Source organism: Callorhinus ursinus, unplaced genomic scaffold, assembly GCF_003265705.2.
Source record: "Callorhinus ursinus isolate GAN/ISIS: 27379988/994484 unplaced genomic scaffold, GSC_fseal_2.0 scaffold9, whole genome shotgun sequence".
NCBI lineage: Eukaryota > Metazoa > Chordata > Mammalia > Carnivora > Otariidae > Callorhinus > Callorhinus ursinus.
The window spans coordinates 58,378,843-58,398,262 of NW_027397071.1; the positions used below are offsets into that span (position 1 = coordinate 58,378,843).

The 19,420-nt window shown below is 53.2% G+C and overlaps 1 protein-coding gene across 1 annotated transcript; it reads right to left on the reverse strand.

Annotated features, from left to right (window-relative positions):
- Positions 1–827: 827 nt before the first annotated feature.
- MRPL37 (mitochondrial ribosomal protein L37) lies at positions 828–19,359 on the reverse strand. Its single transcript, XM_025871698.2, has 7 exons — positions 18,953–19,359; positions 15,196–15,379; positions 14,986–15,101; positions 11,722–11,907; positions 9,703–9,860; positions 6,566–6,769; positions 828–4,884 (listed from the first exon to the last, which is right to left on the reverse strand). The coding sequence occupies exons 1-7, from the start codon at positions 19,296–19,298 to the stop codon at positions 4,807–4,809; spliced, it is 1,272 nt and encodes a 423-aa protein (XP_025727483.1). The 5' UTR covers positions 19,299–19,359; the 3' UTR covers positions 828–4,806.
- Between the last annotated feature and the right edge of the window lie 61 nt (positions 19,360–19,420).

Consider the following 19,420-nt stretch of genomic DNA (forward strand, 5'->3'; position numbering starts at 1 on the left):
AAAAAAAAAAAAAACCGAAGCCCTGCTGTCTGTCTGTACCCAAGCCCTTCCACCAGGAAAGCTATAGTCTAGGTGTGAGGTCTCACGCTGTCTTTGTAGCCATCTAAAAATAATGATAATAATAATAAACTGGGCAGTTTACAATCGGTGGTTTCTTTCAAAAGGCCTTTTTTGGAAAGAGAAAAGAAAGTCACCTTTCTCCACTTGGGGTTTTTGGTTCGTGCGGATGGGCAAGGGAGGGTCAGGAACCTGTTTTGGTTTTGCTTGATTTCTCCTGGCCGAGGTGGTGCCGGCAGCTGCACACGTGGGACCCCAGAACCGTCCCCCCCCCACTATGTGGCCCGAGGGGCCCGACCACCCGACCGCTTTCAGGACTCCGCCACGGCGGAGACGCGCTGTGACCTGGTGGCATGCACTGTGTTCCCAGGACCGCTTCCTCCTCTCTCTCTTCTGGACCTTCCCCCGCCCGTGCTCAGCCCCCACCCCAGTCTTCCCAGCGAGAATCCTGCCAGCTGGGCGGTGGCCTGGGCGGAGCGCAGTGGGGGAGGCCGCCCCCGACAGGATGGCTATGACCTGGGACATGGCAACTGTGACCCCTGCGTGCTCGTCCTGTGGCCCTGGCTCGCATCGTCCTCGTCATGTGTGTGGGCACCGTGGGGCTGGAGTTTGGGTTTTCTTTTGTTTTTTGGGTTTTTTTCTCTTGATTCTTGCTTCTTTTTCAAAGATGGGAAATTGACCAGAATTGCTCTGTATACGCTTGGAACTGGATGGAAAGACTTCGGAATAGCTGTGGGGGGCGGGGGACACCAATCAAACAGACGTGCTGGTTCGGTCCTGTTTTTATTTTCAAAAACCGACAAATGCGACAGTGGAGCCTGTCCCCTCCCAGGAGGGGTGACTCACGGCCTCCCTCACCTCACCGCTCCCATCGAAACCTCTGTGTCTTGCCCTGAAGACACCTGAATTCTTTGTACATTTACAGCCCCTCCTCCCCACACCCCTGTAGCTGCTGTCTGTTCTCCCTCCCTCCCTGATCCATGTATATCATACTATGTGAGATACCATCTGCCTGAAAAAAGACCTTGTGCGGATTATTGGGAACATTGTAGCTGTTTGTGTTTTTTCTTACCTTGTAGTCTGGTTCTGAATTAAGAGAGGAAAAAAAAAGTAATTATGATACATTGTAGTTTGTGTACGATATATGTTGATAACGTTTTATTAAAGGGACATCTTTTTTCCGCAGCCCTTCCTGACATGTTTGGGGGTGGGGTGGGGGACGTGGGCCGGAGTTTATTATACTGACTACAGAATGCAAGGTGACTGGTTGGGCAGTTTTTGTTGCTGGTGCATAATAAGATCTTGTTTTGTGTTCAAGGTGTCCACCCTCTTTTCCTGGGCGTGTTAATCTGTATTTTGCATTTGCTGTGCAGGGTAGTAGTGGCCTTTGGGATGGGGGCTTGGGAAGGAAGGCCACAGTCTCATGTCAGACATCTGGGGGCATTCTAAAATGCACCTTCAGCTTTTTGTCTTGCAGACACACGCTGGTTTGCCGGAAGGTATTTTTCAGCAAGTAGAAGAGGTTCCTGGTTCCGTGTTCCACGGGGGGTCCACACAGGCCAGGGGGGCCCCCCGGGAGCTGTAGCCGCACAGCCTTTCCCACTCGGGTGGACTCCACCCTAGGCCAAGGCTGGGGGGCCCCCCCGGGACCCTGATTCTCCTGTTTTCAGTTTGGTCTTGTTTTCGCCTCCAAGGATTTTTCAGGGTAGCCTTCGGCATCCTGGCAGGGGGTGGGCAGACGTGGGGAGACCCAGTTCCAGCCTCCATCCACACAGTAGAGCCAGGGCCACGTAAGCCGTTGGGTGTGCGGGTGTGCACATTTAGAAAGTAGGACTTCTGCTTCCCTCGAGCTCCCGGGACCTTGCTCCCGGCCCGCAGGAGGGGAGGGAAACCGTGTTGGAGCCAAATGTGGGCTCAGTAGACCTTCACGAGGTCTGACCCTTCCAGACGCAAACTGCCAGTTTCAGATCTGTTTTTGCCACTACTTCCCTGTGGCCGTGGGCGAGTGCGTTCCTCCCCATGTCCTGTTTCCTCATCTATAAACCTTCCTCGCAGGGTGGTTGTGAGGATGAGCTGGCGCTCGTGAGGGGCTTGCACCCGGAGGGGCCGCCGGTGCCCCTGTACGCCTGCTTGGGACGGGGAGTCCGAACAGGGTGCCGGGAGCAGCTCGCATCTCGCCCTTCCCAACTCTTGAGCAAGGTTTCTGGGCTCTTCACACAGACGCCTCTGACTCGGCAGACCTCACGGCTGGGGCAGACGCACCCAGACGGGCTGAGCCGCACTCGGCTCTGAAGGCTTTTGTTCGGGAGCCCCGAGCCTCTGCCAGCGGGCCCCAGGCCGCCGGCGCTCTCCAGGCAGGCTGCAGCCATGGTGCGGGGTGCTGAGCTGGGAGGGGATCCTGCCTCGAGCCTCACCGTCTCCCCGACCCCTGCTTACAGGGTGACAATACCGAGCGCCCTCCCTGCCACTCTTCGGCCTGTGCCTCCCCCCCCGCAGCAAGCACCTCAGGCCGGGCGTTCCTCAGAGCTGGGGACATCTGAGTGTTCCCTGTCCCCAGTCACCCAGCGGGCGCTCATTCATGGAGGGACTGGATGTTTGTTGGGTAGTCTCCCCTGCATACTGTCACCTGTGGGCAGCAGCTCAGGCAGGGGAAAGGTGGCCTTCACGGCTTCCATGGATCCAGAGCAGACTGCTGTTAGCGTCTGCTGGCAAACTGGGAGCTCCTGGAGAAGAGACCAGGGCTCGTTCTGTAGCTCCGGCTCCCAGCACGTGCTTTTAAACTGGGCAGAATTGCTGGACTGCCCCTAGAGGAGGTCTGTAGCGGGGAACCTCAGGGCTCAGTCCCCAGGCCTGACCTAGCGGTAGGTGCCACCATGGTCCGGCTGGGCATGAGGAGATCCGTGCTGTGTGTGTTGGGGTCGGGGGCGAGGTGACAGCTAGAAGGGGCTGTGCTGCTGCGGACAGGCCAGACTCCTCACCCTAGGCAGCAAGCCTACCCTGGATGCAGGTGGGGAGGCTGAGGTTGCGGGCACTTGGGATTTGGGGGAAGTGGAGACCGCTCTGTGGAAAAGGCAGCTGTCATCACGTGTGAGACTTCCAGCTCTTCACACTACGTAACACCACTCGGTCTCTGAGCCTCAGTTCCCCTTCCTGTAGTGTGGGGGGTAAAACACAGCAGTCCTGTCTGCCTCACCTTGCAGCTCAGCTGCGCGGGACCAGAGTTCAGCTCTGAGATCCACAGGGGACACACCAAGGCCAGCCCACTAGGGCTGTTGTTACTCAAGGTGGACTGCTGCCCAGGCCCACCCTGCAGCACCGGCCCCTCCCAGGGCAGCCTTGAACTGCAAGGCCACCTGCTGGCAGTTGGCTGGCGCGGTTGGCGGACTCACAGCCTCCCTCCCACAGGCTGGCTTTGCCCTCAGCCTGCCCTCCCCGCTTCCACTGGTCTCCAGGGGTTTCAGCCAGCCCCGCCTGGCTCCGAGCTGCCACCACCATCCCACCAAGCCTAAAAGGTAAGTTGCAAAGTGGATGGAGGACGAGCATGGGAGCCACACAGGTAGGAGCTCCACTTTGCCATTTACAAGCTCTCGAGGCCGTTACGTCAGGTGCTCCCAGATGGCTCCTCAGAGGCCCTGCAGCAGGGCACACCTAACTGCTTCCGTGGCTACCTGCTCTCAGCCAAGTCCCTCTGGGAGTCGCCCTCCACCAACCTCACCTGAGTTCTCTCCCACTCCGAGGAACCGTGTGTACACAATCCAGTGACTGGTGGCAGGCCAGTGGTGTCCGCAGAAAGGCTCAGCTCCTCACCTCTGGATGGGACAGCTCTGCTTCAGAGCAGCCACAGAACTGGGAGCTGGCCGAGACGTCAGATGCAAACCCACTGAGCTCAGGCTCTCTGCCCAGCACTGCCCCATCACTCCCCACAGGGGCTGGTCCTCCAGGCCCTCCCCAAACTCACCTGCACATCCCTAAGTGTTCTCCTAGGAAGCTGACCTGTACCACCCGCCATGTGACCTAGGGGACCTTATACTATTGGAGTTCCCTTATCTCGAGGGCACAGAACAGTGCCCGGCACATGGGCACTCAACCACTTCCCTGAGCGCAGAAACGACATGTGAGGATTAAACAGGGTGCTGTATCTAAGGTGCTGGGCCCTGAGCAGAACTTGGATGTGATGTGAACAGAGAGGCCAGCAGAACCAGGGATGTACTTGGTCTATTAACCCGGATGCTAGGGAGAAATGTACGATGAATGTTCTATTCAGATTTCCTGCAGGCATTATGAAATGTGCCCACAATTTAGAGAGTCCCGTGAGAACCCAGGGAGCATCAGAGAGCACCTATCCTATGGCAGATGCTCTAGACGCATCTACAGTCTTCAAAACAAGGGAGGCCATGTTACTCTCAAGTTTCAGGTGAAGAAGGTGAAACTCAAAGAGACGAAGATTCTTATCTAAAGTCCAAGTGGGCTGTGGGCAGAGCCGGGCTCAAGGTGGGGCAGGTCAGGCTCCCGAGCTTGCACCTGCACGGAGGCCGGCTCACGGCGCGGCCCACGTACAGCTACGGGCGCCCCTCCTGATGGCCCCCCACACCAGGCCCAGGCTCCAGTGTACCAGAAGGCTCTTTATTGGCAGCCAGACAGCAGGCCGGATGAGCACGGAGGCTCCGGGCAGGCCCAGCACTGCTCTGGATACAGGATCTTCTGCGGGAGGGGGGCAAGGGGGCTTCAGACCTCAGAATGGTCCTTGGCTCACACAGCACCATGCAAATACAGAGCTAAAAACTTCCTGAATGTCTCTGGCTGGAAACCAGTTGGCCCAACAGGTTCCTGGAAAGAACACAGCCCATTAGGATCCTGCTACTAGGTTTAATGGCAGCACTGAAAACAAAAGTTGGTTTTATGCAAAACCTAAATGCCTGGATAGTCACTGTCTCCTCTCATGGACCAAGGAGGGGCACCAGGGAGCTGGCAGTGAAGAGATGCCTGAGGGGCTGGGCTGGGGGGCTTGAAGCTCTCCTAGTGCTTTTGGCCAGACCGTCTGTTGGCACCGCCCTCACCCCCTATCCCTCTCACCTCAACCACCACGAACCAATGCTCTGTTGCCCCCTTTTCATTCCTGGGGACAATAATCCCTCACTCGTCCACACACGTGGATCAGGTCCCTTCTCTCTGTACTGGGCCTGTGCCCCGTGCTAGAAACCCGACAGTGGCCTGAATCTGGCTCTGCCCTCAAGGAGCTTACAGCCAGATGTTCCAAACAGTGATAATAAAAGCTGACAGGCCTCACAGCGGACGTAGGGAAAAGATGCTCAGAAAGCAGGGAAGAAGAGATCTCATGGTCTCCCGTACGTATGAACTGAGTCTTCTAGAGCAAGGAGAATGGGCCAGAGAGGAAAAGGAAAGGCATGTGTTTGCCGAGAGACGAGTCTACGCGCCAGTGCAGAGGCAGGAAGCAGAAGGGCGAGGTTGGAGCCCAGGGCCTGTGCTGGGGGCCGGGGGCAGGAACCATCTGACCAATCAGGAGGCGTCTGCCGCTAGGTCAGTGTTCTGGAAGGGAGGACCCAGAGACACGCTGGGGAGAAGGAGAGCAGGATAAGAGCAGAGAGTGCAGAGGAAGCTGGGGTGGCTGCAGGTGACACACAATGGGGTCAGGGGCCAAAGAGAAGGGCCCCGGCCGGGGAGGCATTTCCAGGGCAGAGACGGCACTGCCTCGAGAGCTAACAGGGCAGCTGACACGCCGGTTCTGTTCAGAGACCCAACACCAGCTGCACGCAGCACATCCGCTCAGGCCCGTGCGGGCCCCAGGCCACAGCCAGCTGCAGAGCCGGCTGCACCCCCATTCTGTTCTCTCGCAGCCCCCGACGCTGCCTTGTCCCTTCAGAGCGCTTATCGCTGCCTGACCTCACAGGATGAATACAGAACGGTCACTGCCTGCTGCACAGAAAGCAGGCCGGGCCTCTGCTAGTGGGGCACGGGGGTGCGGCAGTGACCAGGCCCCGGGAAGAATCCCCTGTCCGGGGGAAGAAACGAACAAAGGCTTCCGAGGAGCTTGGAGCTCGGTTTGATGGAGGAGAAAAACCTGGAAACAGCAGCGGGACTGTGCTGTGATGGGGGAACACGGGGGCTATGGGGCCCCACCCGAGGCACTGCAGTGAGGGTAGCAGCAGGACGGGGGTCCTTAGAGGACGGCCAGACTCGAGAGAACTGGAGGGCGGGGGGACAAGGGAGACGCCTCCTATACAAAAGCAGCAGCACCTACGGGGGCCCCGGGCTACCAGCAGCAGGGCACGAGGGGGCTCTGTGAGGAGCTGCCGCGCGGGGGGGGGCCCACGGAGGGCCGGGCAGGGCCCAGGGTAGAAGGAGTCTTCCAGGTAGAGATCCTGGGCAGGAAGTCCCTAGGGCCCAGGTCCCACCTGCAAGCATCCCTTCAACTCCACCCCCGGCTCACTCTGGGGACACGGAGTCATGGCCCTGGTCCAATCACCAGGCTGGAGATGGCAGGACTTACCACAACCACCTTCTTTTTGATCACTGGGCGACACCAGAAATGCTGATAGAGGAGCTGGTCTGAGTCCACCCAGACCAGATTCTTGACGCCCTTGTTAGAGGCCAGCTCTGTGGTGTTCAGCTGCAGCACCAGGAACTGGAAGACACGTCCATCGGTGCCCACACTCTGCACAACTACTGGCCGCTCCAAAACCTTAGTGTCATTCTGAGAGGCAAAAGGGACAAGTAAATGAAACCAGAAACGGTGGGGTGTAAAGAATAGCACAGAACCGGCAGCTTCGAGCTCCGACCTCTGCAACTAATGCCTGCTCCCATTTAAGGCTCTTACCATGGAGCGATGGAGACAGTTCAGGGCACTGACCACAGCGAGGCTGTCCCTCCCTCCCCCAGCCCAGCTCTGCCTGACCTGGCGCCTCCTGGTTAATAAGCACCTTAAAGTAGCAATTCCTGCCGCTGGGGTGATGACTGGGCCAGTGGCAGAGTACAGGAAGGTGACAGGAAATCCCTAAACCCATGGCGTTACCTGATGGCAACAACAGTGACATCAGTTCCATCAAAGGTTAACCTGGAGGCTCAGTGAATATACAAGCTCACCTCCTGGCGCCCTGGACCGCCCGGCCCTGCAGGCCATCACTGGGCCTGGGCTTCAGGGCTCCCGGAGTGCCTCAGAGAAGGCATCTGACTGCCGGGGTGTCCACCCCACCGTGTCAGCAGCAGGCTTTACAGCCGGCGGCATGTGAGCGGGTTCTCTCTCTCTGGGAGCGCCACTTGGTACTAATCACAGTGGAAACAAGCTCCCGCACGCCTCTCACGTTCCAGGCCTGGCGCCGGCTTTACAGTCACTGGTAATTGCACAAATCCAGCCATCCAGTCCCACTTCACCAATGGGGAAACTGAGCTCCAGAGAGGTGCTATCATTGTGCAAGGTTGCCCACGAGACGTGAGCCAGGATCAGACCCCATGCTAGGAAATCACTGAAACCCCTCTCCTCGTGGTTGACACCTAGTGTTCCATGCTATGGGACAGTGGTGCCTCCTTTCACTCCCAGGAGTGTCCCAGGGTGGGTCAGAAACGACACGCTCACCCCCCCGAGGCTCCGCAACAGTCCAGTCAGGTGATGGCCACCCGCTGGACAAAGATCCAGCAGGCAGGCCCCATGGAGCAAAGCATCCTTGATCCAAAAATGCCGCCTATGTTCACCGCTCCAGAGCGGAGTGTGACATCAGGAATAGCTAATGTCAGACCTCGGAGTGGGCCACACCGGGACTGCTGGCCTTAGAAACACCTGTTCTTAGCTGCATGAGAAATAAATAAAAAGAAAAGTACCTCTAAGTGTTAGCTGAGAATTCTGTATTGACTCTTATCTCCCTCTACAGATCAATAAAACTGCAGGTAGTACATAAATTTCTCAGCAATTTTACCTTTTACATGGAGGCTCTTCCCATAATTGCTCAACTTCACATCCCCAGGAATAATCTGTACCTGGAGCGGGTGGGTGGAGGTCTCCCCTCCTACCCAACTGGGTGGCAAGTAGCGGCAGTGTGGCTCCCCATGCCCTGCTGGCAATAGCCGGTACGGAAGCCACGAGGGGCCTGCAGCCCCAGTCCCCGGCGTGCGGCCGTGCCCGCTCCCTTCCCCTGCCCCCGGGCTGAGAGGCGGCACATCTTTTGAGACTAGAGGAATCAGGGCTCTGGTGCTTGCTTCCCCACTCAACAGCTATGGGACCTCGGGAAAGTCACCTAACCTTCCAGAGCCTTCATGAGTATGTAGTCAAAGAATGGGAACAAAAATAACCTTCGAGGACTAGAAGACACAAGAAGGTCACATAAAGATGTAACAGCTGCCAATCTCCTAGCTGCATGACATTGGGAAAGGTACTTGGCCTCCCTGAGCCTCAGTTTCTTCAGCTGTAAAACGAGGCTAGGAGCATCTGCCATGGAGGGCTACTACGAGGACTGAACAACGCAGTGGTTCTCCAGCCTCAGTGCCGTGGTTCTCAACCCCGAGCTAATGCCAGCACCACCTGCAGGGCTTCCAACGCTGGCTACTTGGGCGCCACCCCCAGTTTCTGATGCAGTAGAATTTATACCTCCAACAAGTTCCCAGATGATGCTCATGCAGCTAATCCAGGACCGTACTTTGAGAAACACTGATATAAAGAACCCTAATTAACTGGCAGGTAGCAAATGCTCAACATAGGCAAGGTCCATTCCACTCCCTACCTCGTTTGCCCAACCACATCTCTCCAACCCCACCTAGTTCCTAGACGAGTAGGATGGGAAACAGAACATTGTGGACACTCCTCCTGGAGGGCCTCAGACCTGGGAGCTGGCAGCTCTCAGCAAAGCGCGCGCGCGCGCGCGCACACACACACACACACACACACACACACACACACACACACTCAGACCTGGGAGCTGGCAGCTCTCAGCAACACACACACACACACACACACACACACCCGTGTCCCCAGCCTGCTCGGGAATCCCATACTGCCATTCCCTACTCCCTCCCTGGAGGCCTTTGCTCCCAGGCAAGCCTTCCCCCATTTTGGGGACAGGCTGAGTAGCCTGCATTCTACACCATCCAGGCCCTTGAGACCTCGTCTCAGAATCAAGGGGCTATCACCAGGTGGCACCTTGGTCCCCAAGCCTGTCCTCACTTGGCAGACAGGCGTGCATCATCTCTACTGCCTCACCTCCTCCTGCCCATGGAGCCTCGTGCCCCGGATCCGCTCTCATGGAACCGAGGGGTGTACTAGCGCGCAAATAACTGAAGCCGTAGGAGCTGGGCACGTCTCGTTCTCACCTTTCCCCCACCACTCGCTGCCGTGTAAGGCTGGACACGCTGCTTAGCCTCCCTGAGTTCAGGGCCCTAACTGGAAAATGGGGATGATAAAGAAAGCTTGTGGGCTATTTTGATGAACAAATGAGCTGTCTTATGTAAAAGACAGGCAGGCACACAGGAGGCCCCAGCAGATGTCGGTTTCTCTCCGCAGGGTGCGTGGAAGTGCCTGTCGGGAGAACTCCTCAGTCAAGCAAGGAATGCCCCCTGTACCTCCCTTCTTTCTGTGAGCGGTGTAAGGCAGGAAGCCAACACCATGTAAAGTCGCTGAGTGGTCTTTCTCCCCATACATACCCCATAGAGGCGCCGGGCCTGAGCCAGGGCATTGCCAAAGGCAAACAGGATCATTTTGGCCCGCAGCTGATCTGGTTGAAAGCGGTGTGGTCGTAAATTGGCTGACTCCAGGAAATACAGGGTGTGGGGATAGGGGTAAGGATAACCCTCCTGGAATCCTGCAAGACACATAATCACGTGGAGGAACAGAAAGGATTACCAGCCTGTCCCAAAGCCTTTGGAAAGTCACATCACCTTGGCTCAGTGCAAGGCACCACAGAGACTCCGTAAAGGCAGATGTTATCACTGTTGCTCAGGGGGATGGCAAACCAGTCTGCCAGCCACATCGGCCCCCCACCCCCTGCCTATTTTGGAAAATAAAGTTTTTACCAGCGCATAGCCATGCCCACTCCCTGACACAATGTCTACAGAGTAGCTGTCAGAGACCATATGTGGCCTGCAAATATGTACTATTTGGCTCTTTATTGAAAATGTTGCCAACCCGCGCCAGGTGATTCCTGTGTGCTGGTTCGAACTCTACCCCTTTCTCGCTCATTCAAGCACATAGGTGATAGTGATGTTAGTAGAAAACCTGAAAACTAGGGTAATTATTTTTTTAAAAGCCAATCATTTGCAAAATTCCATACTTTATTATTAGCAATAAACAACTTGCCTCATGCCTCACAAGTGATCTGCAAATACTGGCACTGAGGATCAAAGCTGAGCCCTTGTTCATCCCAGCCACCACCCTGCCAGGCCATCATTCTCGTCCCTTGCATGGCTAGGAGTAAACCCTTGGTAGGCTGGCAGCTTCCAGCATGAGTAACCTGGGTTAGTGAAAGGGGGTGACAAGGAGGAAGAAGCTGGGAAAACATGGGCTCTGAAAATCCCCGAAGCAAGCACTACTTGACAGAGACGCCCTTCCATGGGCCTCTATCCTTGCTTCAGAGGCTCAGCACTCCCTGTGCGCCCAGCCTAAGACAGGCGCCAGGGACAGACTGGGGCTAGACCGGGGCCAGGAGCAGAGGCCGAGGGCAGCCTGCCACTGCCTCGGAGAGGCTCAGTCTGGAGGGGTCCACACAGAGGGACATGTGAACATCTGAGCGGGGTGAGCTGGGGGCTGGGGAAGCACAGATGAAAGGCCCCTGATGACAAGGGAAGACCCCAGGGCACTTCGGAGAAGAAGTGAGTCCTAAGATGAACTATGCACAGCGGGGGTGGGGGGGACGGACAAAAAAAGGTGGGAGGCCACAAACCCCAGGCACAGGGGGGAGGGGACGTACCAAAGCCTGTGGTGAGAAGGGGCACGGTGTGTTACGTGTAGCTGGACTGGGGGTAGGGGCGCGCGTGCAGGGGACGGGACCAGGGTGAGGCTGGAGAAAAGGGCCAAGACGGGACCCGAAGGCCCTCATGTGATAGGCTGAGGACTTCCACCTGTACCTGATGGGCACCGGGGAGTAGGCGCGGAGAGAAGGGACGGAGTTCGTGTCTCAGGAGGGTGCCTCGAGAACTGGGAACCAGACGGACCGAGAGAAAACAGACCAGGTCAGGCCGGCCAGCTAGCTGGGGGGTTGTGGCAACAGGCTGGGCCTGCCGCAAGCTGTTGCTGTGGAGATGAGGAGGTTAGAAGGAAGGCGCTACAACTCCTAGGGACGGACTAGAGGGTATGAGCCGTGGGCCTGCCTGGCCTGATGCTCTGGTTTCTGTCATGGCAGCCAGGGGAAATGGTGGTGCCTTATTCGATGGAGTTGAGATGAATAGCCCCATTTAAGGCCTGTGGGGCTTCCTCCATCCTAGCAGGAGGTTGGCCAGGGTTTACGGGTGCATAGAAAGAGGGGTGTCTTTCAAGGGACCTGTGAATAAAGGAAACACTTGGGGCCTGGCCAGAAGCCCCCTCAGCCACCCGTTACAACTCTGAGGTACCACGTTACCTCTCAGGGGTCAAAAGCAAAGTGGGGGTAGGCTGCTACATGGCTCTTAGGAGAAAATGCGCGTCCCTCATCTCCACGCTGCCTGGATATGCACGGCTATGACACTTACCTGTGTTGTCTTCCACATCATAAACACTGCATTCCTGAAGATCAATAGTGGGAGATATGGGATAGAAGGTCTCAAGAACGTGATTCTCAGTAGCTTCAACCTCCTCTTTGGAGGCGACGGTGGGCAGCGGATCCTTGGTATTCAGTCGGGCTCCACTGGAACCACGGACCTGAAGGAGAAAAGACTCTAAAAGGGGAGAAAGACGATTAGGCTACCCTGGTCTAAAGACTTAGCTCAGCCAAGCCTAGAGCCTTCATCCTGCCATGCTCCTTAAGTCTTATTGCTTTCCTAGCTGATCAGTATGATCGCAGAAAACAAAACTTTGGTCAAGATGTTGAGAAGGGGACCAACCAAAGCACTCTTCTTCCTGTGTTCCCTTGCCAATGGGCCCTGAGGCCACCTGGCAGTCTCTGTGGGTTCAGGGCTGCCCCACACAGATCTTCACAAGCACCTGCTCTATGCTGGGGACCCAGAAATGAGTGAGCATTACCCTCTGCTCTCAAGAAGCTTCCTAGCTGGTAAGTGCATACAAAGGTATGAACCGTACTCAGAGATAGTAGAGGTGGGACAAACTGACCTCCTTTGGGAGGCCTGGGAAACTTCCTGAAAGTGGTATGCCTTCAAACTAGTTTCCGAAGGATAGATAAGAGCAGAGTTTCTCAATTCATTTGGGACTGGATAATTCTTCGATGAGGGAAACTGTCCTGTGCACTGCAGAGGTCTGGCCGCATCCCTGGCCCCTACCCACCAGATGCCAGTAGAACTTCCCCCATTCAAGTCATGACAATCAAAAATGTCTCCAGACCTTGCCAAGTCTCCCTTAGGGGGCAAAACTGCCCTTGGTTGGTTGACAGTTTGCCCAGGCAAGAAAAGGGAAGGAAAAACATTTTAGTTCAGGAGGAGGAACATGTGTGAAGGCACAGAAGTGGGCTCCCCCATGGCAGAGTTTAGGGAGACAAACCCAGGTGACTAGAAGCAGAATGTTGTAGGGAAGGAGGGAGAGAGGGAGGGAAGGAGGAGGAGACTAGAGGTTAAGAAGAAAGGTTATTAAACTCAGGAAAGGGGCCAAGTTGTCCTCAACAACCGAGAGTGAGGAAAAATCAGGCCAGTCAGAAAGCCTCACCTAAGATGGATCAGCGTACTTGCTACACAGACATAAGTTGATGAGGACTCACACCTGACACATCAGCAAAGCTGCTACTGGGAGCATGTGCGCATGCCCCTCACAGAGGTCCCTACAGAGGTTGCATGCCACCAGGCAAAATGTGCCTGAAAAGGCTCCCTTGTGAATGGCCTCCTGAAGATTCTCCATGGAGGCAAATCTTCCTCTGAAGGTGCTTTGGGTGTTTAGAAACTGTCAAGTCACAATGGGATGGTAACGGATCAAGGGTGGTGATCCTTCTACATCTAAAAGCTGGTTTGGTCCACAGCACTGTCATGTAATTAGCATGTGGTCTCCCTCACTGGGTGTGTAAAGCAGGGATACTACATCTGTGGATGGATAAACTCTGAGCTGCTTGTTAAAATACATTATACCCACACCTCAAGAATAGTTTTCTAAAAGTATTTCCTGTTTCCTCACATATAATTTGCAAGGAAGATAAATGTGCCTGGACCTCTCCTAACCTTGGGTTTTAGATTCTCCCCACAGACCACTCTAGTGTGGTTTCCAATTCAATTCCCTCCACATCCCTCCTCCAGTGACAGCTCCAAATGGGGCAGTTTAATTAGAGGTAATAGTTGATGATGGGCCAAAAAGTACTCCTCTATTAATGAGGTTCACTAATTTCCTTAGTGGTGCCATTACCTCTGCATAGCTGATTCCTTGCCAGGAAGTCCATACTCAAAAGGGGCAAGCTGGAGAAATCTGACCAAGCAGATGTCCTGAAAATCCCAAATCATTCCACAGCCAGTTTCCCCGCTCCAGGATTCCACCAGTCAGAACACTGGTGTGCTCTGAACATCCCTGATGGAAACCCCTCAGGGTGGTAATCACCCACCTGTCCCTCAGTCAGCACCGCTCAAATGCCACGAACTGTTAGACGCTGTGCAGAAAAATGAGTGAGATGTGGTCCCTGCTGTCAGGGGTTCAGTTTAGTGGGCAGACAGAGAAGATATTAGAGAATTCCAATACAGTACAACATGTGCTCTGATCAAAATGGGAACAATGGGCATGAGGAGCACAGAAGCGGACTAGCTAATGTCTACATTCACATAGGAAGGGGGCTGGAGCTGAGCCTCACAGACAAGTAGAATTTAGCCAAACAAGGAAAGTAGAAAAAAGCATTCCAGACAGAACGTACAGCAACAGTGCAAAAGGTATAAAAGCTTGATGCCAAAAAGCTGCAAGTGGCTAAAGTGTAAATTTGGCCTGGGGGTACGGTGGGGGTGGGGGTAGTAAGGAGAGAAAACCAGAAAGGCCAGCCGGTGGCCAAATCAGTGGGTTGGATCTGATGATAAACGGTTTAAGTTCCTGGGAGGCAGTGAAGGATCTGAAACAGGGGAGAGAAGTGCACTTTAGAAAGATCACTCTAGCAGCTACGTGGAAAATGGATTTGGAAAAGGAGGAAAGGATGAATGGGGTAAGAAGGCTCTTACAATCGAGTATGAGCTTTGTGAAGGCAGAGACTGCCTGCCCTTTATTACTTCTTATCTTCAACACTTAGGTACTCAAGGGTACTCAACAGATACAGTTGAATTAAGTCATGGGAAGGAGTGATTAAAATAAAAAAAAACTGAGGAGCATCTCGGGCTCAGTTGGTTAAGCGTCCTATTCTTGATTTCAGCTCAAGTCATGATGTCAGGGTTGTGGGATTAAGCCCCATATCGGGCTCCGCGCTAGGCATGGAGCCTGCTTAAGTTTCTCTCTCTCTCTCTCTGCTTCTCCCACCACCCCCTTAAGGAAAAAAAAAACACCAATCTGTGGCTAACGATAGGAGGATGTGTCTCATTCTACAAAAGTGGGCCACGAAGGAAGGAAAGAAGCACAGGTACGGACATGGGGTGGTGAGCTGGTGGTGGGGTGAAGAGTAGGAAGATAAAAAACAGACCAAGATGGGCGCCTGGGTGGTTCAGTTGGTTAAGCGACTGCCTTCAGCTCAGGTCATGATCCTGGAGTCCTGGGGATCGAGTCCCGCATTGGGCTCCCTGCTCAGCAGTGAGTCTGCTTCTCCCTCGGACCCTCCCCCCTCTCATGCTCTCTCTCTCTCAAATAAATAAATAAAATCTTTAAAAAAAAAAACAAAACAGACCAAGATGACCAACCTCGACTCCAGGTGGTGGATAACGTGTAGTTTTTGGCGCACATCCGTCTGGCCAGAGAAGGATGCTTGAGAATTTGGGATCTACACAGCTGTATCAGACTGTCCACAATGACTGGGCTTGGAGGAAAGAAGAGACGTTTGGAGACGTAAGGCAAAAGGCTGACTCTAAGATCCACTGACTAGAAATCTTACTGACGTGGGGGAAACTTACCAGTAGACCTCTCTCTTCGGGGTGTCTTCAGTGGAGTGCCAGAGACGGGCGTGAGAGATCACGTTCAGAAGGCGTTCATCTTGGTTCTCTATGTAGTTCTCTGGATCAGCGGCAAGGCTAAGCACTTTCTCGGGAAGGCCTTCTATTAACTTGGCTTTGGTAAGCCAGAGGGCCTGCTTTACACCTTTGGGGTAATCAATCACAAAAAAACAAAAAAAGAAATTCAGTAAGAGTTGCTTAAGTCTGCCAGTAGCATCTTGGGGAAAGGTCTGCCTTGAGAGAAACAGAATTTGTACTGTGACATCTGAGGAGTCAGAACTAAAATAAGAGTGGAAGCCAGGACAGCCAGATTTCAGCTTGACTGCAGGAATGACTGTCGACCTGAGGATGGTCAACAGTTGACTGAGGTAGTGAGTGCCTACACAGAAGGGATTCAAACATCAGCAAAGATGGCTGGGATCATAAGGCTGAATCTTATGGGAAAGGGTCCCTCTGTTGCCTGCAAGATTCACAGACTCCAGACTAGAGGACTAGATCAATGGATGCCAGCATTTCAAATCCTAGATTCCTTTACTAACCCACATCCAAGTCCCTGATTGGAAAAGCCCATGTCTACCAAATAGATCCCACTTATTAGGAGTGGGCCAAGGATTAACCCCATACTGATGTATCAAGGGAAAACAGCTTTGGGAATTAATGGAAATAACTTATTGATCATGAATAACTTGAAGGGCCCTGAGTTTGGGAGCACTTAAATGGATAATCTTTCACATCTCACCTAACCCTGAGCTTCTATAATGAGCTATCTTTAAGCAGGTTTTTATATGTAGAAGCCCTATGAAATGCACTGCTGTTATCTGTCCGAAGGATCACATGTTCCATTTATTACACAGGATCCTCCCTGGCCTCGGTACCAGAAGGCTGGGCTTTTCCTGGAATAGTACGGTTGTCTTAAAGACACGGTGAACTGCATAACTGAAAATGTTCTTCCCTATACCAGGGGTCAACAAACTTTTCCCTAAAGGGCCAGATAATAAATATTTTCAGCTTCTGAGCCATACATTCTGTCACAGCTACTCATCTCTGCCACTGTAGCATGGAAAGCAGCCAGGGACTACAAGTAAACAAGTGGGTGTGGCTGTGTTCTAATAAAACTATTTACAGAAACAGGCAACTGGTCTAGTCAGCTGACCCCGTCTCTATAGCGTTAACAGGCTGAGAGTCATGTTTGGGGCTCCCCTTTAGCAAGCGGAACCTCACAGAATGGATTTTTTGTATTCACCTGTTTTATTTCTCCTTTGTGTGGATTCCCTCACCTGTATGTTTTTAATTTAATTTGGCTGTGCTATAAAATTTCTGTAAGATGCCTGAAATACTTTTTGGGAAAAGATGGAATATAAACAAAAATAGATTTAATTCAGACTGCTTCATTTTTAAACATTAAGGAATGACCGCTACTCTGAGTGGGATGGGCTGTGATGCCAAGCACAAGTCCCTCGCTTCACCTTCCCCAGAGCTGGCTTCCCTGAGGGAAGAACAGGCCCAGCCCTAGGGACCTAAGTTCTGCATCAAATTCACATACAAGCCCCCTACCCTCAGGACAAAGTTAATACTGTATTCTTGTCCACGACTGTAGTCACAAATTGACAGCAGGCTGGTGACTGCTTTGGTTAGCAGGCTACTCCCGCCAGCTGGGAAAACACCACCATTTCAGAGACGTATCTTCATTTATAAAGCTATGCCTGGGATTAAACGGAGCCCAGGATACTCTGGGGGAGACACTCTCAGGCAATTTCCTTTGTGCTAATAAATGAAATGCTATAAGGGCAATGAGACTTTTCACTTTGAGGCTTATACGACATGGGAAATACAAACATTTAGAAATGTAACTTCTGGATTTTATGGTGCAGCAGAAAAAACCCTGGACTGGAGTCAGATAACCTGAATTTTAGTTCTGACACTGCCACTGTTCCTTAAACTTTTTTTTTAAATAGCACTTTTTTCTTTTTTCTTTTTCTTTTTTTTTTTAAGACCCCTGCTCCTGAGCAGGGAGCCTGACGCAGGACTCAATCCCAACACCCTGGGATCATGACCTGAGCCGAAGGCAGACATGCTTAACCGACTGAGCCACGCTATTGTTCCTTAAACTTGACAGTGGATTTAAAAATTGAGATTTTTATGGTTCACTAGTATATAAATAATACCTAATCATTAGAGCTGCTATTTACTGAGCACCACCATCTATCCTGTGCCAGGCACTTTATCTACAAATCGGATTTTATGAAATTCAGAGACTAACGAATTTGTTTCAAGTCACATACCCTCTAAGTGACGGTGGGGAGAACTTGAATCTGTCTACCCTAAAGGCTGGTAATGTTCCCAGGGTCACTCAAGGCTGGGGCACCTGGCTGACTCAATCGGTAGAGCCCGGGACTCTTAATCTCAGGGTTGTGGGTTTAAGCCCCATACTGGGTGTGATACCTGTTTAAATTAAAAAAAAAAAAGGGGGGCTGCCAAGTCTTGTGAGGTCCATTACAATACCCTGGTAGGGCAATGGGAATGTTTAGATGCTGGAAATTCAGCTTTCAGGAATGGGTTTGCGTGGCTTAAGAGGCTGGCCAGTTAAGTTTTTTTCAAATCTAGGATTTATTCTTTGGTTTAGTCCCCAAATCCTTCCAGGTCTTTCTTTCCTAATTACTCCTTGGAAAATACTACTCCCACTGACCCTGACCGTTTTGTGTTTTCAGAACCTGCCCTATACCCATAGTGATGGGGATAGGACTAAGGAAGAACAGGCAAGAATAGGGAAAGGGCCTCTCAATAAACAAGCCCTCCCCCTGCCCCCATGAACTCTGGAAAGTAATTTCTGGGTTCTGCTCTGGACACACAGATTGGTTTCGTTCAGCTCAGTCATTTTGATCTGTTCTTAGTGAAAAGGGGAGCAGAAATAGGCTAGATGACTTTTAGGTCCAGAACCCTTCCTTGAAAACATCCTAACTCTGCCATCTGACAGAGGACATTAGCCTAGGAAACCAGATAGGTAGCCCTGGGTTCACTATTAACCCAGAGCACGTGTGGGCAAATCACGTCCCTCTCTGTCACATTCACCAATCCTGTGAAATGAGGCCATAGGCCAGGAGATTAAGCATGCTTTCTGCTGTCTCTTTTCAATATGAACTCCATCTAATAATTCAATGTACAGTTACATCTCCAGAGTATTAAGAGGTGAAGAGTCAGTGTGGGCCATCTAGTCAAAACCAATGAGTTCACAGAAAATGGAGGCTCTGGAAATTTCAGACACTTGCCCCAAATCAGAGTTAGATGGAGGCAGGGGAGGAGGCAGAAATCAGGTCTTTTCACTTCGCCACTCAACCTAATACTGCCTCACACAAGCACAGCATTTCTCATCCCACTTAATTCTAAAACCCTCAGGGGCGCCTGGGTGGCTCAGTCATTAAGCGTCTGCCTTGGGCTCAGATCATGGTCTGGGATCGAGCCCCACATCCGGCTCCCTGCTCAGCGGGAAGCCTGCTTCTCCCTCTCCCACTCCCCCTGCTTGTGTTCACTATCTCGCTGTGTCTCTGTCAAATAAATAAAATCTTAAAAAAAAAAAAAAAATCCTGAAACCCTCAGGCGTAATCACTACCCATTTCGCAGACGAAGAAACCGAGACCCACAAAGTTTCAAGGCCACGGAGAGTTGGGGTCAGTGCTGGGAAGAGGAACGAGGTCCCCTCCTGCCCGTCCTAGGGCCTCACCCTCGAGGAGGCGGCAACGCTGGTGGAAGACGTAGCAGGCCTGATCCTTGTACAGCGGCTGCTCGTGAACCGGGGTCGGGCGGCGGAACTTTGGGTGCGTCCAACCGGGGTCCCAGGGCGGGAAGACCGGCCGCGCCAGCCCGGGCATGAAGTGCATCTTCCCCGCGTACGTGATGGGCTCCAGTCCAGGGATCTCGTACACCCTGTCCAGGGGACGAGGCTCGGGCTTCCGCGTGGAGCGCACGCCCCACTCGTACGCCCCGCGTCTCGGAGCCGCGCAGTCCCCAAGGCCGAGCCGCCCAGGGCGAACCAGTGCCCGCCTCGCGGGCCCCGACGCCAACGCCATACGAACTTGGGCCCCCCTCAAGACCTCCACCAGGACGCCGCCATGTTCTCGCGCGCAAGGCCTGCTGGAAGCGAAAGGGGCTGGGCGCCAAGGCTCGTTTTATGAGTGGCAGCCACTTCAAC